The 25,799-nt window shown below is 38.7% G+C and overlaps 1 protein-coding gene across 2 annotated transcripts in view; it reads left to right on the top strand.

Moving 5' to 3' along the window:
* The window catches only part of TRIM36 (tripartite motif containing 36), a 67,443-nt gene that overhangs the window by 39,191 nt on the left and 2,453 nt on the right, over window positions 1-25,799 (top strand). For both annotated transcript variants that reach the window (XM_075179627.1, XM_075179618.1), the window contains exons 2-9: window positions 3,245-3,479; window positions 11,727-12,052; window positions 17,725-17,871; window positions 18,318-18,413; window positions 19,531-19,784; window positions 20,315-20,436; window positions 22,009-22,290; window positions 24,983-25,280. In XM_075179627.1, the coding sequence (XP_075035728.1) occupies window positions 3,245-3,479; window positions 11,727-12,052; window positions 17,725-17,871; window positions 18,318-18,413; window positions 19,531-19,784; window positions 20,315-20,436; window positions 22,009-22,290; window positions 24,983-25,280 (1,760 nt within the window). The remainder of the gene's footprint in view (window positions 1-3,244; window positions 3,480-11,726; window positions 12,053-17,724; window positions 17,872-18,317; window positions 18,414-19,530; window positions 19,785-20,314; window positions 20,437-22,008; window positions 22,291-24,982; window positions 25,281-25,799) is intronic.

The following is a 25,799-nucleotide window of genomic DNA, read 5'->3' on the forward strand; positions in this document are numbered from 1 at the left end:
TTACCATTCACCAGTTTGACAGAACACCACTTCTATGTAGTCCTTTCATAGCACATCCCTCTTGCCACAGAGAAGGCCTCTATAAGCTTAGGAGCCAGTAATATTGTAAAATAAACTCTGCACGTCGCAAACATTTCAAGGAATCAATGCAATTTTAGATAACATGGCACCATTGCTAATACAGCATATACAGCGATTAGCCACAACATTACAACTACCTACCTAATATTGTGTAGGTCGCTCTCGTGTTGCCAAAACAGCTCTGACCCATTGAGGCGTGGACTCCACAAGGCCTCTAAAGGTGTAAACACCTTGAACTTTTTGTCAGGTTCCTCAAACCATTCCTGAACAATTTTTGCAGTGTGGCAGGGAGGATTATCTTGCTGAAAGAGGGGTGTATTTGGTGTACGCTGCAATAATCTTTAGGAAGGTGGCACATGTCAAAGTAACATCCACATGAATGCTGGGAACCAAGGTCTCCCAGCAGAACATTGCCCAGAGCATCACGCTGCCTCCGTCAGTTTCCCTTGTTCCCATAGTGCATCCAGGTGCCTTCTCTTTCCCGGCTGTTCACATGATGTAAAAGAAAACGTGATTCATCAGACCAGGCCACCTTCTTCCATGGTCCAGTTCTAGCATTTGCATGCACATTGTATGTGCATTTGCCGGTGGACAGGGGTCGGCATGACCGGGCTGTGCAGCACCATACGCAGCAAGCTGCGATGCACTGTGTGACCTGACGCCTTTCTATCATAGCCATCATTAACTTTATTAGCAATTTGTGCTACACTAACTCTTCTGTGAGATTGGATCAGACAGACTAGCCTTCGTTCTCCACGCATATCATTGATCCTTGGCATCCGTCACCATGTCGCCAGTTCACCGGTTGACCTTCCTTGGACCACTTTCGGTAGTCACTAACCACTCCATACCAGGAACACCCCACAAGACCTATTTTGGAGGTCGCTCTGACCTAGTCTTCTAGCCATCACAATTTGGCCCTAGCAATGTCGCTCTGATCACTACGTGTAGCCATTTTCACTGCTTCCAACACATCAGCTTCAAGAACTGATGGCTCACTTGCTGCCTAGTATATCCCACCTGTTGACAGGTGCCAGTGTAACAAGATAATCAATATTATTCACGTTGCTTAGTGGCGCAATATAAATAGCTGATAAGTGAGGTGTAGTAAGCATATGAAAGCAAAGGCTTCCTATGTTAATTAAGCGAATAACATCCCAGCATAGTCCTTTATGTATAAAAATGCTGGACTGCCTTTGTTGACTGTAACTATGTCTTGCATGGCTGGAAAAGGAGATCTTGATGAGTTTGAAAGAGGAGAGAAACCGTGATCAAACTGCTCACCTGATTAATGTTTCAAGAGCTACTACTGTGCCTAAAGTGATGTCATCATAGAGGTAAATGACATCACTTAGAGGTAAAAAAAAAATAATCCGCTAAGGGTAATAGCTGGTGGAAGCGAGTACTTCCAGATTGTGATATATGTTAATTAATTTGAATTGAAAGTAAAAGAAAAGTCAGTGCACATCAAATTCTAGACAATTTTTGTTTGTTCTTTTGTCCTTGCTTTTTGTTCATTAAATAATCTGATGAGACCTCCAGAAAGAGAGAGAGAGGATTTTGTAGTCGGGTGCATAAACCGCTCATCACACCTAGCAATGCACACTAGCGCATTCTGTAGTGCACAGAACATAGGCATTGGACTCCCAAGCAGTGGAAGAAAGTGATGCGGTCAGATGAAGCATCTTTCACCATGTTTTTGACAAACAGACTTGTGAAGTGTGGCCCCAACTGACAGATTGCTATAGTTTGGAGTACATGTTTCCAAAAGTGAAGAGTTCTCGTTCTATAATGTTGTAGGTAGGGAGTCATTATCCCTGCATGGTTTGGGTGTAGTCATTGCCTTAGAAGGCCAGGTCAGTGCTAATTGCTACTTAATGGTACTGAGTGATCGTCTTCATACTAAGTTGCATTGTTTCGTTCCACTACCGTCAACTAGTCATGCCCTATTAAGTGACCCTATTACTTTATTGTGGTATCCCTTTATTGGTCTACTGTGGGTGTATAGATGTGTGTATGTGTATATCTGTGTGTGTTTGTATATGTACATATGCATATTTAATATTTGCTTGCACAGTGACTGTAAATTTGAATAAATACAAAATGTATTAATGATGGCACATAATCTTGTTCATGGTATTTCCCTCTTATATTACCAGATGGCAGTAAAATATGACACCAGACTAAGACATGTGAAACTGCACCCTTGACCAAGTAATAGAGGAAGTAATATGAGATCAGTGTCATATCCTCAAGGGAAATGCAGTGTTGTGATGATATCACTTCTGTAGGCTGTGTGTCTTAACTTGATTGTCATGTGTTTGTTTGTTTTTTAGATTTGTGACTCTGATCTTGTATGATAAATCACACACAAAATGCTAAACAACTGATTAAACGGTATAATCATTAATAAACATGGTTGGTTTAAAAACGTTTTAAAAAAAAAAAAAAAAAAAATGTCTTACATTAAATAAATCAAGATGTTTTTAATATGTGCTGTACATACAATGCTTTTTTATGGTCTATCATACACATGTTCTGTGCTGGCTAGTGGCACACATACGTGTTTTTTTACGAAGACTATACCGTGACAGTCTGCATTTACACCTGTCCAGTAGTTAGTGTACTGAAGAGAAAATGGTAGAAACTTTAAATGGTAGCATCTGTGTTGGCTCTCCCTTACTGTACATTGCCTACATTAGTCCGCCACTTCCCTCCCCCGCTCTGTTCGTCAAGCCGTAGACCGTTGTAAATGTTTGTGTTTGGTCATGAATTGTGTTCATTGGCATAAGGGCCGTTTCTGAGCATGCACAGAGCTATTTCACGCAAGATATGACGCGCCAGTGGACTCGCGTCTATGAATAAGGCCCAGTGCTGTTCAGGTTTATTACATATACTGCTAATGTACAAATTTGTATTGGAAGTAGGAAATTTTAAATGGAAACTAGGTGACTTTATTTCTGTTCATTCTGTAAAAATTTGCAATGTGTGTTTTATGTTTTATTTTTATGTCTATATTTTGCTATTGCTGTAGCTTGGCTAGCCTGCCTGCTATTTTAAACATGCTTAATTTGCATTGCTTAAAATCACTTGCAGGTTCAAATTTGACTTATCTAATTGTACTGATTGTGTTTTTTTGTTTTTGTTTGTATTTGTTCTTCAGGTTGTAATTAAAAATATTGAGCGGGAACTTTTATGTCCCTCCTGCAAGGAACTGTACACGCACCCTCTCATTTTACCATGTCAACATAGCATTTGTCATAAGTGCGTGAAGGAGCTGCTTCTTATGACCCTGGAGGACTCCACTGATGTGAGCTCCGAAACCTCCACACCTGGAAGCCCGCGCATCCGTATAGGCTCTCCTAGTGTCGAAAGAATCGACAGACTTCTCCGATCAGGTTGGTGCTGTAGTGCCTTTTTATTATGAAAATCTTTTATTTTTTGCTAGTGGCCCTCTGTACCCCAGTTCCTCAGCAAATATAGGGACTGGATAACTGCTGGCATGTTAACGATATAATAAATAACTAGTGGAATATTAGGCTTTATTTGTTGAAACATATAAAAAAGTTTTTGATTTTGATGTGTTTGACTAGTTATAAAACGTACTAATATTTTATAACCGGCACGGATAACTTTATTTATTTGGTGTGTCTATCACATGTTCTTAAGTCCCTCCCTCTTGAAGGTGTTGTCAATCTTCTTGCATCATAATAGATTCTTATATTTTTTTAATTCCGCTGATGACTGAGTAGTGTTGTGCCATGGTGGAACTACCATTGGTGCAGAAGGTGCCATGCACCGGGGCCCGTGGAGATAATGGGACCCGCTGCATGGCAGATGCAGAGTGTCTGGGGCCCCAGTTCCTGTCTACCTGCACCAGGGCCCGCAGCTCACTAGTTCCGCTTCTGGTGTAGTGACACTACACAGCTCAGCTCCCAGCCTTGCATGGTAACAACTTCAAAGTCTGGACTCGCTCCTGTTTGTGTGTCTTGCTACCTATGTTTAGGTTCCATCATAATGTACTTTTAAATATAGCACATTACCTTGTATCTGAGAGGCAGGAGAGCCGCATGGAAACAAGGGTCTGAAGACCGGATAAGCTGTTGCTCTTAAAGATGGGAGCTGAATACTCTTTATTTATATTCTGCTCTCTGTTCATTAACTTGAGCGGAGAACCTCTTCAAAGGCTAAACATATACATTTAAGGATTACTTAATGTAGGCGTTTCTTTTTTTATCAAGTTTTTGGATGTGTACTTTGCATCCAGATATTTAGGAAGGATCGTAATAATTTCAGCACGGTGTTGGGAGCAGTTATATAATATAACATGATCTATTTGGGGGTACTGACTACTAATTTATGGAATTCTTTCAGGGCACAGACATGCACATGTAATGTAACCTACGTATAATGACCTTCTTTGCAGATAAACCAAGACAAGTTATCTAATTTCCTCAATAGTAATTTTGTAGTGATGTAATAAATAACATTAGATTTTATAAATATTGTATTGCATATTTATATTGTTACTGTTAAGGTTGTATAAGCTTAAAGGATATGCATGTTCTGTAAGCACTGTCACTTTCTAAAATGTCTTAATTTGTAAATGTTAATGTTTTGCAGCCTCACAATGGAGCTCTCTTCTACTAAGAAGTAGAGGTGACTTATTCTCCATCTCTAGATCTTAGACTGTGTGCTTCTGTGTGCATTGGCTTTACTCCTGGTTTCTGCTGTGTGTTCTAGGTTTCATTCTGTTGGAGAGGTAAAACTTCTTTGAGTTTTGGTACCCAATCATATTCTGTCAGTATGACTAATAGGATTTGCTGGTGCAATGTGTTTTTTAATATTATATACAATTGTACAATATAAAGAATGTAATTATAGGTTATCTTTTCTCTAATGGATATATCATGTATGGATCTGTTTACATTGGAACACTGGAGAGTTACCCATGATCAGGGGATAAATGTGTATCAAGCTGAGAGCTTTCCAGCGAGTTTGAAAAGTGGAGCTGCCCTTAGCAACCAGTCAGATTGTAGCTGTCATTTTGTGGAATGTACTAAATAAATGATAGCTAGAATCTGATTGGTTTTTCAAACCTGCCGGAAAACTCTCAGCTTGATGCATTTACCCCCAGGACTCCTTCATATAGTTTGAAAAATACAGTTGTCTGTGGAATCAGTCTGTCTTGCTCACTCATGGCGAATGTTTAATGCCAGCTTGTCTAAAATACCACAAGGAGAATTTTGGATGCATTGGCATTAATGCTTAGTAACCTGAGAAGAAGACAGACTGATTGTCATATGGACCATTAATTAATCCATATGACAAGCCCTTTTGTATGTTATGTTGATGAGAGCAGGCCAGGGGTAGCACTCCAATGGGCATCACTCGCATGTAAATGGAATGTATCATTTATAATTGTCCTGTTTTTATGAAAAACACAGTAATCAAACACAAAAACTGGGTTTCCGTAGGACTTCTCAGATCATATAATTCAACCTGAAACATAAACATGATCTCTGATTTTTAATATAAAAAATAAGCAACAGTGGCTTGTGCAGTCCTTTGTTTAGTAAACTGTATTCAGGTAGGTCAGGCAGAATGCTATGAAACTGATGTAAGCCATGTGATTTTACATTTCAGTTTCATTTATGAAGCCCCTGCACCTGGAGGGGAGATGGGTTCTCAGACTCACAATTGGACATGTCTCATCTTTTCTGAGGTCTCTTGTTAACTCCGTGCCTCCACCTGAGTCTGTTTCACTCGTCTGGTTGTGGGTCCTTCCAGATACCACCAGGTGTTGTCTCTGGAACCCTACCTGACTCGCTCAAAACCCCTTGGATAAACCACTTGGCACATTTATTAGGATAAGGCCTGGTAACCTATAGACTTGTAACTATGTGGGTGGTCATTGTAATGCTTACTTGTAGCAACAATAAAGGTCAAGGATATTGAGCAGTAGAACTGTAAGCTTTTGTGGATTAAGTGTAGCAAAAACAAACACTTGGAGTAGGATGCATTTGGACGATACAATACAAAACATTGTCGAAATGGAATAGCAATTTAAAAAAATTAACGATAAATTCAACAGTAGCTTTGAATAATGCAATAACAATACACTGGCACAGGCAGTAATGCAGTAACTCACAACCTGTAGCAGGTGAAGACAAGTACTGCAGTCTGCTAGGTATATTCTTTGAGATAATGCAGAAAACAATAACAAGGGTGGTAGTCCCTATATTTGTCAGATATGAGTAACGTTCCTATAACAGCAGGCAATATGTTCAAAGTATTGTGTACCTGGAGTTTCAGCACACTGGTCTTCTAGAGATGGAGGTAGAGGTAATGAAAAGGGACAGAGTAGTCCCTACTTAATGTGTGGTAGGATTGGATGAGACCGCGGTAGTCCCAGCAGTGTTAGGCGGAACCTCTGTCTCTAAACAGTATTGGGTCAAATAGCTCTGGTGCAGTGCGTTGTTGGGTTACTCGCACATGCAGCAGACACTGACCATCTCTGGAAGTTGTAGTAGTCTCTGAATATGAATGACAGAAGGACATTCCAGATCTTTCAGTCTCCTCACCATATGGCAAAGTGAAGGGAGCAATAGCAATTACGGCAGAAGGACCCTGTAAAAATGGCAAAGGAACAGGCAGTGTACAGCTAGGGGCATTTCTGGACATTCTCTGGATCTCTGTGATATGTCTGGCAACTAGCTTTCTCTTCTCCTCTGTGCTGATATCTGGCTCTCTTCCCCTTGTGCAGAACCTGGACTCCTCATTCTCTCTTGCTGCTTGTACAGAATCCTTGGCACATTATAGTCCTCTCTCAGTAGTCTTGCAGCCTTGTCTGATAGTGTAGAAGCTCTGTCTCTTATGGCAGCTTGCTGTATGAAACTGAAGACTCTGCAATATTTGATGTCTTTCTCCCATGTTTGGTGGCTGTACTTGCACAGGCTGTCTATTCTGTCTTTCCCAGCATGGTCAGTGACCGAATGCTGTGCAGTCTCCTTCTCTTGCTTGCTTCTGGACTTTTAAACAAGCAGCAGGTTCTCTTGCTGTGTGTTTGTAAAGCCCTTTCCTAATACCACTACAGAAGAGCAGGTTTTCCATATTTGTTTTGAATATAGTTGTGTAAACAGCTGACAGTGAATCACTGAACTTAAACCTTAAATTACAGTGGTGCCTTCAAAACATTAAGTAAGAGTTTGTGTAGCCTATTGTGTGTTTAAAAACAGAAGCTTCTGTATTCTGTCCCTATAGTACATTTTAGACATGGTTTGCTATACTCTTAAATCGGAAAATATAAGCTAAAGGTGCCAGCTAAAGCTAATGGATGTTTAGGATGAGAAAACCTACTCTGCAAGTAGTTGCTTCTCTTTTCACCTTATTGACACTAAACACTGGGTACACACACATTGGCATTTAAATTATGCTGTTTTATATGAGCTTTTAACGCATTTAACACTATGGGGGGAATTTAATTGCCCACCAGTGGCAGCGAACATTGCCTCAGATTTCTCAAATCTCTTCTTGGCCGGCAATTTGTGTTTCGCAGACTGTTGAGGAGAACATTGCGGCACCTCACGGCTAATTGAATTTCCCCTAAAAATAATTATTAAATGTGTATACATGTCAATTTTTTTTTTTTTTCTTTTGCCTGCATTGTTGTAGCGACTTTATGAGTAACATATGTTCCGTTCTTGTGCGTTTCCTGTGTCAGTGCATTTCATAGTAAACCATCTCTCAAATGTTTATAAAAACGAATACATATCGCATTTGATATGCGTTTTTTACCAGTGATAAAAATATATCTGAACGCCTGTAACAGATGGAATAGCCCATTGTTGGCTAACCTGTGACACTCCAGGTGTTTGTGAAACTACAAGTCCCAGCATGCTTTGCCAATATATAGCAGCTTATTGCTGGAAGGGTATGCTGGGACTTGTAGTTTCACAACACCTGGAGTGTCACAGGTTAGCCAACACTGGAATAGCCTCACACGTCAACAACTGTGTGACAGACTGACCACTTTCCTTCCATTAACAGAGCGTACATAATGAAAAAATGAAGTATACCAAAACATGATTTAACACAATAGTAGTTAAAATACTAAAATGTTTTGACTACTCATGAAGTATAAGGTTCTATGAAACACCTTGGGCTTCATGGAACTCTTGTGGGACTTGTAATATCCTTCTATTAAACAATAGGTGCCTTAGGGCCTATTATGTTATGTATAATGTACTAATGCACCACCTATTGTTTATTGTGAAAATATAGAAATAAGAATCATTGTTTTTTTTTTTTTTTTGTGTTTTTTTTTGTTTTGTTTTGAAGTTCCTCAAGCCTATACTATAACCTTCATGTAAAGTAACTTTTTTTTACTTATACAAGCATTTTGGGTATTCTGTTGTATTTCTGCATATGTTTTGTGTACCATAATTCATGCCATTTTGGAGTAGCGTCCAACAGAATGAAAGTGCAGCTTATGTTGCCCGGATTGGTGTTTGTTTCTGTGTGCCTCACTCTTCGGTGTATGCATGCATTTTCATTTGCTGAACACAAACTGTTTCATGTTCTGAGATTTTAATTGTGTTTTTAATATCTAGATCTTGTGGGACCACTAAACAGTCAAAAGCTACAAGTTACCCTATGTAAAAGAGTTGCTAATAAAATTAACAAATATGTAAAAATGTCTGGAGTGTTTCAGAACTGAAGTTTATTTGAGAGAACTATAATTGCAGCCTATTTTCCTTTCTGTAATTGCTGAAGACAGCTGAAATGTAAATAACGTGCCATAAATCTTATGTCCATGTATTATAAATTTGTAATACTTTTTTATGCTTTTTAATATAAGGCAACTGTTGAAGACTGATTTGTCCCTTTTAAGAAAAAGCATCGGTACGGATGTGAATTTATGTAATTGACCTGGTTGTAGTTTCATCGAAACATATTACTCTGACCATTTCAATTGGACCAGGCCTGTGTGAGGAAGATTCGCCGTCTCGCATCTGCCAGTATAAGTTGTGCTGATATTCTCACGCACTCTTCTGGTTAGGTTTGGATTGGCCTCGGCAAAGCCTGACTATAGCACCTAAGTGTCTACCCAGCCGTGTGGTGCATTAAAACAAAGTAAAGTGATACAATGTGCAAAAAAAGAAATGTAAGATAGGTGGTAAACCTAATCTTAAGATTGAGGTAACTTGGAAAAACACTACAGGCTATGCAAATGCAGGGACTCCACGGGGCATATTCAATTAGCCACGTTACTCGCAAAAGTAATGCAGCGTTAAAAGTATTACCGTTATTACAGTGATTCTAACCAGAATTTCAGCTCGCAGCTCCCTACGGCGTTACAGGTGCCGTAATAACGATAATTACGCGCGCTATTACCGTCATAACGGTAATAGTGCGCAAGCCACATTACTTTTGACAGTAACGCGGCCAATTGAATATGCCCCAATGTGAGTGTTGGCCTAGTTTGTGTCTTGTTCCCGCCTTTTAACTGTCTTACTTAATGGTTCTCCTATTATATTGGCCTTTCTTATCATAGCTAATAAAGTGCCCCCTGTGTTTTTAGGTTCCTGTGCTTGGAATCTAAATGTTAAATGACAATTACAAATAAGCAGACAGTATTATCCTTATGATATGCCATTAATTTGTGCACGCAGAAGACATCAAAAGTTTCCCAAAATGCATGGTCTCCAAGTCACTGCCTCAGTCTGGAAATTTGTCTTACTAATTATCAATCAAGAATCTCAACCTGTACAGATTTAGCATGAGTGGTACAGTTGATAAATCCATATCGCTTGACCTACAGATGCATCCCTTTAGCGTTACTCTGATTTTTATATCCAAATGTTATCAACAAGAAGTTCAGGCTCGTAAGTCTAAGTCTGCAGCTTCAACCTTCTATAAAAGTATTTGTCCAAACAAATACTAAAATGTAATTCCTGATCTCAGAATGCTGTTAAAGTGCTTCTCTTGTATGCATTAAATGAACTTTGGCCCTAATATCTACCAAATGAGGCATGGATGAATACAGCGAGTCAAGGGTGGCCGAAGGCAATCCAGTTTACTGTTCACTGCCCTTCATCTAAGACTTAGACATGTAAAAGAATAGATCTACATACGGTCTTGTACCTTCAGACTTGCAGTACAGCCAGCTGTGAGTTACCTGATTTGTGGTTCTTGGGTGGGAAAATTGGAGAACAGACCATCAGGTCAGTTTTTGGTTATTTACAATTTTGCAGTACATAGACAGTCGTTGTGCTGCATGCACTTGAGCTCTGGGCAGCAGGCTTGTCTAGCACTGTGACATGAACGCAAGGTTGCTTTACTAGGGCTGCCCAGGCCCTCTCCACTCTGCTGCTCTGTGGTCTCGGACTATTCACCCCTTAGAATATCTCTGCAACTCTAGTGGTTAACACTAGTACATCCCCCACAAAGGTGCAGAGCTCTGTGTTCTGTCATTGCCAAAGTTCTTTAAATATATTAACATTATAATCCTAAACTATTAAAATTGTCATATTACATTGACTATGTAATAGTGCCTATTTTGAACATTGTACACTGGCACTAGTCAGTATGGTGTATGTGGGCACTGCTGTCATACAGGGAAAATATTAAAAATAGGCATGCATTATGCACAGCACTTTTTCCACTTTTAAACGCAATGTAGTCAACATTTTACACACTCCCAGCCCCCCCCCCCCCCCCCTCTCCTTCATTGTGGCAGATGGCATCACTGAGACATATCCGTTTTTTGTTGTGTTTTTTTTTTTTTTTGTATTTGGTTTTCTCTTGCTAGCCCAATACCTTACTGAGGTCAAGTTGCTATTCCCTGAATTTCCTGGAAAGGTGCACTTAAAAATCTTGTGCTAATGAGAATTTTTTCCCCCCTCGTTACACACTTTAGCCATGTTTTACTAAAAAGACACATCTGACCGATACCAAAAAAGTGTGGCATGCATGCAACCATATGTGTAGTATTTGAATTCCCCTACTTTCAACATAGCTACCCATTAACTCTTAATGCCCCTTTTATATTACTTTTAGTTGTTTAGTTTGCTTATTTTGACTTGTTAGAGTTTATCGATTATTATTACATATTAGTGTTATATAAATTTATTTAGTGTAAGCAAAAAAATTAGCTGCCAATGCTGTCTACAATTTGGTTGTTTACAACAAAATCATAATGGCAATCATCCAGGAAGATAATCAGATGCGACTATGCATTGCGTTGGCAAGTGTGTAGTCATGAGTTGTCTTTACTGCATGAATCCCTGAATGGCTAGATCTTTGCCATTTCACCCTCAATATACATCAGATGCTGATCAGGATTGATGGCTTGTGCCCATATATGCTGTGATTTAACACTTGATTTAGTGTTTGTATTTTCCATAATAGTAGCCTGGTTAATTTCTGCAATAGCCTATTTAGTGCATATGCTTATCTTCGTTACCAAGCGCCGCACCATCTTGAGGATGGTCGCTTACAAGCATGCCCTTTGCATACATTGCAAATGCTGTCTTGCAACCTACAAATAAACTACTAAATAAAAAAATGTCCTGAGTGTTCATTATGTAAGATGCGTGCATAGTATTGTTTTCTTTATTAACCAAAATGTATAATCTTTATAGGATCAAAGCGTAATTCTTTGACTCCCAGGATTACCACGCTCTCATGTCCTGGATGCTTACGTGATGTAGACCTTGGAGAACGTGGCATTAATGGCCTTTTTCGGAACTTTACCTTGGAGGCTATTGTGGAGCGCTACAGACAGGCAGCTCGTGCAGCCACGGCTATTATGTGTGACCTCTGCAAGCCACCAGCTCAAGAGTCCACCAAAAGCTGCATGGATTGTAATGCCAGCTTCTGCAATGAGTGCTTCAAAATTCACCATCCCTGGGGAACAATCAAAGCCCAGCATGAATATGGTCCACCTACAACAAACTTCAGGCCAAAAGTGAGTTCTCTTGTTTCCATATACTGACAATCTGTGGCAAAAGTTGTTTAGTTTTAGATAAAACAAGGCAAACAAAACCACTAATGGCAGCCTTTCAAAATATATTTTATGTACTGACCAAACTGCTTATGGAACAGTAAAGCATAAATGAACATATATAAGGTCTTGACCATTGTCAATTGTCCAGTTTGCAATGCATATCAAAACTAATGCTCACCTGCACATGGTCAGTGTAAGAGTAGTGGCCTGATTGCTTAATGGTGGCATTTGCCCTGTCTGAACACCAACATAGACATTGATCAGCTGACCAGCATTGCCAACATATCTGACCCAAAAAATAAGTAGGACTTCTTCGGGTGGGCTGGTTGAGGTGTGAGCAAATAAAGTCCTATTTTCAGATGTGCTAATTATCACAGGTCCTGTAATTATTTTCCTGCATGGAATGAGCAGAGTAACTCAAAGTGTGAGGCAACTTGCATCTAATGGAATGGCCCCTTAATCTAACTACTTCTGTTACTTTCATTGGTCACTGAAGACAAATCTGGTTTCAGACAGTGGTGGAACCATATATAGCTGGCAGGGCAAGGTCAGATAATTTTCAGTGTAGTATTAGTGCATGGAGAATAGGGGTTGCTTAGTTCCATATTTTGTTTGGTTTTGCACTATAATGCCACCTGCATAGCTATAACTGTGGCAGGGTAGCACTAACATACTTACCCCGCAAAATTTGGCTGTGAGGGACAAATGAAGCAAAGCTGGCATAATAACTACCACTTTCAAACTGAAAGAGGACACCTTATTTGCAGTAATGCATATTTGGTTAATACAGAATTATAAGAATGACCATACATCACTTATTGCCTTCCCCCAGCTTCCATGGATATGTAAAGATAGGTATAACATTTTCTTATTCGAGCCAGTCTGATTAGTTGTTCCAAGCCCTTCAAGGCTGTATATACTTATATACTTTAGTTCTTTTCAGGAAGGACAAAACCTATGCTTCACATAAAGCGAATGTTATATTTGTGTCCAGCATGCCGGTTATCACCTTTCATCCTCATTCTCGTCCCCAATGGCGTTGACTCATACTGTGCACTGACATCATGCATTCTGAGACAGCTATTTGTAATATCTATGCAGACTGTTGCTGGGCAACATAACATAACAGCATTTAAAATTAAAATACCATTCTGGGGAATGCAAAGGAGGGACAGTTACAGTTGACTGTTTCATGTTCAGCCTGAATTTATTCATGTGTTTTCACTTTAAACTAAAATGACCTAATAAATATTTAAACCCCTTCAAATGTTTACTTTTTGAAATAGCATCCCTGTGATAATATAGCTATAGGGCACTGCTCTTTACAACAGTGTTCCAGTTTGTAGGGCTATGCAAGTTTTGGGAACTGGCAAGGTTGGGGCAGATTTGCTGGTGACAAGGAAGGACTGTGCAGTGCAAGAAGTGAGCGGCTTTATTTGATGGTTGTCACAATTGATGATATTTCACTATAGGAGGCTTGGACCAGAAAGATAACTGTAGATATGTACAGTAGTTGGATGTACAAGTATACCCCTTCATAGCAGTGTAGCACACTGCTTTGATTCATGTGTTCTCTCTAAAGTGCTCCGTTAATACTGGACCAGACAATATCTTCCCTCATTTGTTTGCTCACTTTGAGGTCCGTGGATGAGTAATGTAGAAGTCGGCCAAAACTTTACAATCCAGAGGACGAGATGTGGATATCATTTTATTTAAGAGGTGCTCTCTGCAACCTTTCATGTTTAGGAAGAACTTGAACTATACACTTGTAGATGTTAAGTGAGGGAAATTGTAAACTTTAATTGATCCTGTAAGTCTGTTGTTTGTGCCTTTTATGAGCAAATTATTATTATTAAGACCTTTTGAAAGCAGTGTTGTGTGATTTATGCTTTCTTAATACAATATACTGGTCATAAATTCTAACAAATTTGAAAATGAGTCTTGTATAAGAAGTAAAGCGTGTTCCCATATGGCACATAACATTTTCAGTGGTTTGTATATGATCTTTGGTGAGATCATTCCCAGTTGCTGGGATATTATGTTTCGTTGTGTAGCAGAACCATCTGTCTCCAGTATATTTTAAAACCCAGCGATATAACAATAGATATATTTTAATTACTGCTCATCAAATTTATGATTTTACAAATATACACATTGTTGAAACCATCCTTTCAGCTGAATGTTTCTTTGCGGTCTTATTTTATTGCAGTGTCCGATTCCGTATTTATTTTTATTTAGCTGTCGAGCTACACCTATCAGCCACGTCAATAAAACCACTGACATGTGAAGTGAATAACATTGATTATCTCGTTACAATGGCGCCTGTCAAGGGGTGGGATAGATTGGGCAGCAAGTGAGCAGTCTGTACTTGTAGGTGATGTGTTGGAAGCAGGAAAATTGGGCAAGTGTAAATCAAGCAAAATCACTGGTACTTCATCATGACTATCCTAAGAACAGCACCATTCTGTAGTAACAAATCAGCAGGCTTTAATGCAAGATAAACAAGCGTTACAAGTGACAACTGTCTTGTAGCCGCCCATAAAATCTTTAATGAAGTAAACCAGAATCTCGTAGCTCTTTCACATCGTGAGATGAGAGCGTGTGTGGTTCAGACTCTACATCAGATTGTCTGCTGGAGCTGTGCGGCGGCGATGTGATAGACAACTGCTCTGGACAGAAAGCAAGATCATATTTGGTCTGTGTTTTGACTCCCTGATTTTCATCCACGGCCCGAGCTTTTATTCTATAACTAATAAAGTGCAGGCTGTTAATGTCCACTGCACACATATCCAAAATACACAGATGACGCGACAGCTTTTGTCACTGCAAAATGGCGCTCCATATGTGCTAAAAGTGTGGCTGGCAGTAGAGATGTTGGTATCTGTAACAGACATGACTAGCCGTTGGTGTTATATCTCTGCTGTATGTCTGCCAATGGGTGGTATATGTGCAGCCCTTTTCTAACAATGGGAGAGAGCTTTACAATACCTGGTGATTGTCTTTGTCCGGAAGACGAATGGAGGTAATTTGTTGTATAGGAGCATAGGGATCAGTGCTGGGTATGATGTCCCTGCTGTGCTGCCCTGTACATGGATCTGTCCTTTTTGAACGGATAATTTTAATAAAAAAACAAAAACAAAACAAAACCAGCACGTCCCGAATAAAACCACCCACTATTTTACATAATTGCATCCCCTTAAAATAATTTTCTAGTGATTAGATGTAGGTAAAGTAGTGACCATTTTTTTGTTAAAAACCATTTGTTTGAAGGTGGGTTTTTATTTTTTTATTTAATGTGATGTCTATGTAGTAGAAGAACAAGCTGCAAATTCCTGTATTGTGCACTGCAGGCGAGTTTAGCTAATTTTAGAATCTTTTCCATTTGACCTTTAGTAGTGAATGATCGTATAGAGGGGCTGAACCATATATGGATTTCATAATGATTAAGTGACCTATGTAAGAGTTAAGATGGAGACAAAACAATAAGCATATTTTAAAAACTAATAGCACATCACACAACTAGCTTTTATGCAGAGTCCATTAATGCTTTTCATTTGAATCACTGCTATATACATAATGGGGAGACTTCATTAGACGACAAGTGTCTCCGGAATGGTCGAGAGAGATCTTGTGACGGAGACTTGACCCCATAGAGGTTTATAGCGCTACGGAATCTGCTGGCGCTATATAAATAGATGATGAGGTGCGAGGGGGGAAAAGGAGCGGAAATTCCTACTGTAATTGCTGGCAATGTGCACAGCGCGATGTCTGCGTGGCGCACCCCTGAATCTCCCCAAAGTTTTTATGTATTTTTTTTTTTTTTTTTTTACATTACAGGATTACATAATTATGAACAATAGTTGTCGTGTATTTCATTCCTTGTCCAACTTGTTTTATGTAGTATAGAATTGTTTTCTCTACTAATCCTAATTCTATACACTTTAGGATTTCCATGCTGTACTTTTGAGACGAGGAAGAGGCATGTCACCGTAATAGATAATAATAGATAAGAGGCGTAATGGATAATGTGGGGCGCTTTTACTAGTTGGCAGCAGATAGTCCATATCCGGCTTTAGGAAGGCACAGATTTGTGCAGAGGTCAGATAAATCCCTAGCCTAGGATGGCAGAATTACAGGGGTTGCAGGCTGCCCATTGTATAAACTTCTTGTCAACTTTATTTTTACTTTGTTTGCCAGCATAAAAATCAAACTTGGGCAATCCTTTCTATTAGCTGTTGTAACACATCATTTACGCCATGTGCCTATAATAATGGTGTTCTAAGTTGTGGCCTTAGAGTTTATTATTAATAGGGGGAGAGGTTGAAAATGGTGGCATAGCTCAGCACATGTAGCCTAGCAGAACTTAAGTTTCACCTCAAATCGTTCCCTTTTAAGTGGCTAAATTGATATTTTTACTGCAAGCATTGAAAACTATTTGGGTCCTCAGTCAAGCGTGGTATAATATGGAATCTGAAATGTCACATTCATGCACAAAAGAACACGGCAATGAGATGATCATGCTTGAGACACACCACATATATATATATATATATATATATATATGTGTGTGTGTATATATATTGTAAACTATTGCACAGATATCGATCAGCAGATCTGTCAAGTAAATTGCATGTGAGCTGCAGATGTAAATTCCTAGTTCTGGTCATACAGTGGAGGTGAGGTCCATGTAATCAATTAGTCTTTTTGAAATGTTGGCCTCCTAGGTAAATAAAGAGAACACCGTATTTTAATAAAAAATAATGTACTCTCTTATATCTGTTTTTACGATACTTGCGGTAAAGTCCGGGAAACTCCCGAAATTCGGGTTAGGACTCCCGCAAGAGCTGGCATTTCTCCCGCATCCCGAAATTCCGTTGTTAATGACATGATTCACCGAGAATTGCGTCCTTTTGGCCCCGCGACAAAACGCCATTTTACTCGTGGGGGCAGGGCCAAAATGACGCAATTCGAGGCTTCCCGCCCATTAGTCACGCCCCTCGCCCGGACGTCTCCTACTGAAAGTAGGCAAGTATGGTTTTTACACTTAGGGACACAAGTGAAAACAATCTACTCCTCGTGTTTTAAATAACGCAACTGATTTCAACAAATTTCTCGTCTCTTGTCCTGTTTAAGCTGCTCAGTGGGGACAAGACTGGACTTTGACTTGGCCTTTCGAAATCCACCCTTTATTTTTCAGCCACTCAGTTGTAGATCTGCTGATGTTTTTAGGGTGTATGTCCTATTGCATGATCTGGTTTTAGCCGAGCTTCAGTTGTCAGACCACACATAGCCTCACGTTCTCCTCTGGAATACTCTGGTATAAAGTGGAGTTCATGGTGGACTCAGTGATTGTCTGAGTGATTGTGTAAATAAAGGTTATTAGCCCAGAGACAACGGTACGCCAGCATTCTACAATAAAGAGGAGATAATGGCACCAACACCCTAAAACTAATTTAATGTAATACTTTATATGCCAATGGACATAATATTTTGTTTTAAAATCCAAAAGTAATAGCATATGTTTTCATCTTTTCGACGTCATAATGTCATGTTGCTATGCAGATTACATTGATTTAATTGCACAAATAAGGGTACCGTCAGTATGTGATTGTATCTTTCTGCTCTATTTCCAGGTGCTCATGTGTCCAGAACACGAGGCTGAAAAGGTGAATATGTATTGTGAAATCTGCCGGAGGCCGGTTTGTCACTTGTGTAAACTTGCAGGTACACATGCAAACCACAAAGTGACCACAATGAGTCATGCCTACAAAACACTAAAGGTAAGCTTGTCTTCTGATCAATATAATGTTACTTGAATTCAGCAATTTAGTTGCTGCATAACAAATTAGATTATTATTTATGTATTTTCATTTCTCGTTAGAATTCCATGTACACAAACATGTCAAGGGTGTGAGTGTACAACTATTTCATTCTGCTGTGTAGGGGGTGTGTTTTGTTTTTTTTTGTTTGTTTTTTTTCTTTTCTTGGTTTGTTTGCCTCAGACCCCCACAATTCCAGCTGTACACTCCTTCGTAATGGTCAAGTCCCAACCCACAAATCTACTCTGGAGATCTTTTCTTTTCCCATGATCACTTTTATCGTGAAGATCTTGAGTTTTTATATTGGCTCCCTAAACGTTTACACATTTGTATTTGCGACTAATGTTAGGTTTTTTTTATTTAAACTTTTGGAACAATTTGTAATTCTCATTGATTTTCATGTACAGGAAAAACTTACAAAGGGCATCGGTTATCTTATTAGCAAGGAAAGCCAAGTAAAGACCCAAATATCTGAACTGGAAATCTTAATTAAACGGACAGAGGTAAGTGCAATGGAGAGCGGAATATAGCGGCGCAATAAGGGGTATGAACAGGTGGATGAGGTGGCTGTAAACGAGAAGACAGGAGAATCTATCTGAGAAATCATTAAGTTTTCTTTGCACCGGGATTTTGCCACCATGTGTGTAACAATGTCAGTTGGATGGTGGAATTGTTACCTTGATATGTAAATGAGCATTGACTGCACAAACTTGGAGAGTTCATTTGTAAGTTTTGTTAAGCGCAGATAGGATTTCTGTGCCTGGTCCCAAGATGGCTTTAAAGAGGATTTCCACCCAGTTTCCTAGTCCTCTAATTTTATTAGAAGGCCACTGATAATATAAGTATACCAGCATTGTGGAAGAGTGGCTTTTTTGGACAACATCTTTTATGAATAAACTTTAGTACAATGAATGAAATGATAATTTGTAATACCTACTACTTCTGCATTATGACTTTTGTAAACATTTGCAATTGCAATATGTTTCTTTGGATTGACCATCTTTTATGTAGTGTGCTTGTTTACTATTAAAAAGGAATGAGAAAAATTGGTAATATTAGGCAACTTATGAAGTGCCATTAAATTGTTTCTGATATGCCTTTTCGATGCAAGTAAAGTGCATGTAAACAGATTATACCAAATGAGACTATACCTATTTGCGTTTTCTGTGTGTTTAACTTGCGATGCTCTGCATTGAGTTATTTTGAATGTTTCTTGATCCATTTTATTGTGTTTGATCATCAGCACAGATAACACTTACAAATACAAATGCAATGAGGTTTATAAGTATTTTTACTTGCATTAAACCTCTTTTAAATGCAAAGAGTACAGATCTAAAATATTCTGGGGGTAGTATTTATTTGATGTAGATTTAAAAAACCCTGTCAATGCTTAATTTCTGTTAACTGTTCATATTAATAGTTCTATCTGTCAAGTGTCGTTCATCATATCACATTGATGGTCTAAAAGCCACTTTGATACCATTGAATAGTCTCTGCTAGTTTTAATTGCATTTTTATTTATTTGGGCTCCGTTCAGAATCTCATGTATTCTTGCAATCCTTTGAGCTCTGTACAGTAATGAGCATTGTCAATATTTCTTATGGGATCTTTGCGTTTCAGAGCAATGGAGATCGAGCCGTAGAAGAAGCAACCTACAATTTTGATAAGCTGTTTAATATCTTGGAAGATCGGAAATCTTTTGTGCTAAAATCTATACAAGACTCACGAGCTGCTAGACTGGAACAATTGCAGGATCAAATGGAGGAATACCAAGGTCTCTTAGAGAATAATGGACTAGTAGGCTATGCACAGGAAGTTTTGAAAGAAACTGATCATTCGTGCTTTGTTCAAACTGCAAAACAGCTACACACCAGGTGCTTGCATTGTCTAGAATGATATCTTTGTCTTATCCAAAATTGCAATCTCTAGAAATACTGTTTCATTGTTTGTAGCAGAGGATTTGGCAATACCTTTCCCCTCACTGTAAAAAAAATAAAAAGTGTATGTATATGCACACATACATGGCGCTCCCACAGCTCTTATATCAAAGGCAGAACGTACTTGTAAACTGTATTCCAAAACGGAGAGGATGTTAACTGTTTTTAAGCTGCCACATTTATTATAATGTATACATCGTTTTTGTATCCCTGTTATGTTTTATAAGATATAATGCTTGAAATAGTGCCTTTTACCTTATTGCATCAGTTAATGCAAATCGGTATCTGAGCATTTAAAATAGCATGTAAAGAGTGATGTCCCATAGTTTGCAGTTAAATATTGTTTTCCATGATTGCTTTTTCCCTTTTAAAAGGGCAGATGCGCTAAGTTGGTCATTTTATGTTGTGTGGTATACAGCATGTATATGTAAGTATAATAGTTACATGTGTATAATTTTGTGTTACAGAATTCAAAAAGCAACTGAGTCTTTGAAAATTTTCCAGCCAGCTGCAGGTTCAAACTTTGAAGAATATTTTGTTGATGTCTCCAAAGAAGAAAGTGTATTGACTGACTTGTCCTTCCTTAAAGGTAAATTTAGAAATCTTGTATATTACACCAAAAGAATGGTCTATATCTGGCATTAAACGATCACTAAACCTAAAACAAAGGTCTTTCTGATAGAATTGCAAATGGCATACAGGATTCGTAAAATACAATTACTATCTGAATAATTATGGAAAAGTTTCTGAGCTGGAGGTAACTGTTTGATCATAGGGTAGATAAGAAAACAAAAATGATTTAACTAGATTTGTTTAAAGAATATGTAGCCACCGTTCTGGGTAGCTGGTAACCTGGAATAATAATTGCACTTTAAGATGGCATATGGACTGTGTGCACAGTATGCTAAGCATCAGAGGACTATTCCATGTTTTGCCGAGAACAGCCCTCTAATGCTGGGGAATTGTATGGTAAACACTGGACATTATGTTGACTATAAGGAAGTGCACATTACAGCATTTTCTTGTGGACAATGTTTCTCTGTGAAGGAATATACACTGGAAATGATGGCATTCACTCGTGTATGCAGCCTTAACCTCTGAAATTATTGAAGGCCTACAAGTTTTTCTTAGTTCACCTACTTGTAACATTATCACGATGGTAGAAAACTGTTTTTAAAGCCGACATGGAAGATTTTTTTTTTATTTAATATGTCTTTTATAATTAGCAATTTAAGTCCCTTTTTAAACGTGCATCTCATTGGCTATCCTTCTAAAAAATCATCTTCACTCCAAACACACTCTGGTTGGCAAACAAAAATGACTGACAGTCAGTCCGCTGCACAGGCTGAAAGCACTCGGCATGGTATGTGAAGAGTGGGGCGAAGGGGATGTCTGAGTGCAGACACAGAGAGGGGCGCTCTAAAGTATTTTGGCTCACTATATCATATGTCATGTGACTGGTTGCTATGGGAGTCCAGGATCATACAGCGTTAGCAGCAGCCTTACGGGGTTGGGGGGGAGATAGTATGTGTCAAAAGAAATGGTAAATTCCAATGTTATAATTTTCCACAGAGATTTATATTTGTGTTTTTTTTTGTTTTTTTTTTTCTTGGGCTTGCTGCTTTAAACTCTTCTCCTTGATCCGTTCAAGACCTTTCTTGACTTTACCAATATCTGTGGAGGAGCAGATTTGGTGGTTCATTCCTTCAAACCTGAAATACGAAAGAAACCATAGTTGCCAATCTGTATATAGATATGTGACCAATACTAAAGATCAAACAAGAAAATTCTATGCAGCATAAAAAAAATCTCCAGCTTCTCAAATGTTTTGGTCATTGGCAATAACTGTTGTGCCCACTAAGATTATTTTTTTTGTATTCAGTCTGTACTGTCATGTTTATAGTGGCTCTGTTACATCTTCAGATTTTATGAAGGTGTTTAAAAACTATAATCAGTGATGAAGATGTCAATGGCTGATAACTTTTTATGCAGTTTGTTCAATCTTACCCCACCCACAGATATAATAATTAGGTGTTACGTGATATAACATGCTACTTAATGATTTATAACTGCATAGTTGTGCTATCACAGTAGGATTTTCTGTTCCATTTTCAGGTTTGTTTGTCTTTTTGGTTTTTGACTGTTTTCTTTATATCCTCAGCTCTAGATGTACCTGAAATTAATTTGAAAGAGAGCAAGATGTATAACAACGCCAAAATTAGTTGGCATCAGCCCAGTGATTCTGGTCTTGCAGATGGCTATATTCTTGAATACCGAAAAAATGAAGATTCAATATGGAATGAAGTTGAAGCCACCAGTACAAGTAAAGTAATCTCCGATCTGGACCTCAACAGCTCTTACTGCTTCCGAGTGCAAGGGCTCCGAGGTTCTGTGTACAGTCCCCACAGTAGGGAAGTCACCTTGTATACGCCTCCTGCTCCAGGTACACACTTTGTTTTTACGCCCAGTATTAGAACAACAAAAAATATTTGCATAGTTGATAAGGATTGTTATTCCTAATGAATATCGTTCTTCGGTTAACTGTAGTCGGTGCTACATCTTAGTACTTAAAACGCATACCATCTTATTCCCACAGGTGGACGACAAGGTGTTTTTCTAGCACTGTTATAGCTGTTACATCTGCGTAAGATAATGCATAAACTCAGTAAATTAGGAGTTCTGGCCTTGAAAAACTTGTGCTTGGAACACCAAGATGTGTAATGTCTGTGATCAGCAGAGTATATATTAATCATTCAATAAAACTCTTGGGGTATATTTACTAAACGGCAGGGTTTGAAAATGTTGTGATGTTGCATATAGCAACCAATCAGATTCTAGCTGTCATTTATTTAGTGCATTCTACAAAATGACAGCTAGAATCTGATTTGGTTCACTTTTTCAGACCCGTAGTTTAATAACTACATCCCATGTTGTTCAGTTGCTTCCAGGTGGAATTGGGGGCTGGAGTGGTACAGGTGGTTGCAAAGTGAAAAGCATATCTGTTTGTTTTATTTTTTTTAATTTTTTCTATCATTACTAGGAGATTTCATGCAAGACTCAAACACCCACTCCTAAACAGTAGTAATAAAATATTTTTAAACAATAATTTAGTATCACACCACAAATAGAACTTTTAAAAAAAAAATGGTGACCTAATCATTCAAAAACAATCTGGCAATTATGCCTGTGTTTTAGCAGAACTTATACCATCAAACAATTTTATTTAGTTGTACATGGTGAACGCATATGCTAGACATGTTAAAACTGATGGTACATGCTATGACAAAATGTAAACAATTCCTTCTATTATCATTGGTCCAGCTAGACCTCCTCACATATCCAATGATGTCGCTTGACCCCGTGCAGTAAGCAATGCCCCTCGAGTAGTGGTGTCAGAAGTTTATTTTATTTGAAATGTGATTTTAAAGGAGAGCTTTTGGGAGCACTTGGAATAATATACATTTTGTCTTTATAATTTACATTTGGCCAATCCAACAGGATGTTCTATAAAATGTGCCTTTACTGTTGATACCAAATTTACCCAGGTTTAAAAAGACAGGTTCAAACTTTTAACATTTTGTAGTCTTCTTTCAATGGTTTGTTTTAACAACCAGTGATCAACCAATCTGATAAGCCAATTTAACATCACAGAGGAAAACAAGATGTATGAGTTTAATTTCATATAGAGATATGTTGGACACCAGTCTTCCCTCTTCAGTATGCAGGAGTCACACATCATCACTACTGCTGTTGGGCACCCTGCTCCTTCCTCTATCTAACCATGGTGACTTCTTGCTTAACCCTATCCCCCCACATATTAGGACACTGTCCCTCTCACAGCCAGCACTATCATAACATAATCACACAGGTGAACAGGTCACTGCCTCTCACAAGATGAGCACCATCATTTCTTGCTGTGCTGCATATTCCAATGATCTAATTGACTAATAAGCGCATGATACACCCTGAGAAGTAGGGGGGTTTACATTAATTATTGTTTATCTTGTTTCTGGTATTCAAACACTGATGGGGGTAGATGTATATGTGAGACTTGCAGCATGCATTTTGACAAATTGTTTTTTTTATGCCCCTCGTGTACATGATGGGCATAAAACAATCAGCATGCTGACTTGTGTATTCAGATGCCTATCCTTGTCCTATGGGATCAACACCCCAGATAAAGAATGTAAATGGTGCAGTGCACGATACATTATTTGTATGTCTCCACAGATTCCGTAGGGACTATGGTGGTAGTTCAAATATGATCTAAATGAAAACCATGAACATAATATATACATGGGTACAGAGCGAATAATGGATGGGTGCAATTAACAGCACAAATTGCATGACATACATAGTCTAACATAAAACATGCATGTGACAAACAAGAAGATGGAAACTGGATTGCCATGAGACATGGGGTACAGGATGCTGCCCAAGAGAGCTTACATTCTAGAGGCAGGGGGGTAAGCGAGACATTATGAGCTAAGGGGACTTTAATATTAGCAGTCCAGGCAGGTAGCAGAGGAGGTGGATGCTAAGCAGTCCAACTGGCAGGTGGGTGTGTTGAATTTTGTAAGGATATTGGGCAGGATGGGTAAGAGAGCGAGGAGAGGATTGTGGAGAGACATACAAAGAAGTTAGTGTAGTGTGGATAGAGGTACTTGGTAGTCCAGATGAATAACATGGTAATACAGATGAACAGATTGAGACATAGTATGAGCCATCATACAAAGTAAAGACAGATACAGTGACTTCCTGTACAGTAACAATACAGAACTGTAAATGTGGAACTGCGCCATGTCCATACATGCTGAGAGCAGATATTGTAACTTATGTTCGCCTAACTAAGCAAGAAAATTAGCACTGTACGCTTTTCCTGATACAGAATAAAAAAATACTGATGTCTATAACCAAAAATTGCTGAGCTCTTGCCCTTGTTCGATCTTGTCAAGCAGGTAATAGCCTAGTGGACTGAATACATGCCGCTAGTTGGACAGCAGTGATGTAGGATTTTTTTTTTTCTTGCAGAAGAAATTAAAATACTAGATTAGTAGTTTGTGGACACGGTGCAAGTGTCATGTATTACATATATTTGTGCTTGTTACCTTAACAAACTTTCATTTTTCTTGTAGTGTTTAGTTTTCTGTTTGATGATAAATGTGGATATAACAAGGAACATATCTTGCTTAATGATGGAAGGGACACGGTGGAGAGCATGGCTGGGCTTCCCCTACTGCTTGGGGCAGAGCGTGTACAAGTAGGAAGTTACATGTGCCTTGATTACATCATTGGTGACACTGGAATCACGAAGGGGAAGCATTTCTGGGCTTTCGCTGTAGAGCCCTACTCGTACATGGTGAAAGTTGGAGTTGCATCCGATATCAAACTACAGGAATGGCTGCATAATCCTCGTGACATCAGCAGTCCAAGGTAATGTATAACAGTGATATAGCTAAACTGTCCAATTTAAAGTCATTGTTCAGTCTTAATATCTGCACTTCTATCTAAAAGAGTTGGCGCTTAGTTTTCCATAGTGCATTTTAAAATGCATTTGCTGCACAAACCCAAAATAGTTGGACAACTTTTGCTCAAAAAATGACCCCTTTCTACACTAAATTACCAGAATCCTCTCCACATCCCCATTAACAGAATCTGAAAGCTGGGTCATGGTGCTGCTGTTGGCCCTGATAGGTTAAGGCCATCCAAAGCTCACAATAGAGCTCTATGGAAGCACTTGCCTTGGTATATCACTTGGTGAATTGTATGTAAAAGTATCCTTTTTGCATCCTTGATGTGTGTGTGTGTGTGACCAGTATTTTGGAGAATAAAGCCCATTACACGTTACAGGGTGCATTCATCATTAATCAAATGAAAATAAATGCATGAAAAGTTGTGCAGAGAAATTCGTATTTATGCTGTTAGCTTAATACTGACTTGAGCGGGATCCTA

Source organism: Mixophyes fleayi, chromosome 1 (genome assembly GCF_038048845.1).
Source record: "Mixophyes fleayi isolate aMixFle1 chromosome 1, aMixFle1.hap1, whole genome shotgun sequence".
Classification (NCBI taxonomy): Eukaryota; Metazoa; Chordata; class Amphibia; order Anura; family Limnodynastidae; genus Mixophyes; species Mixophyes fleayi.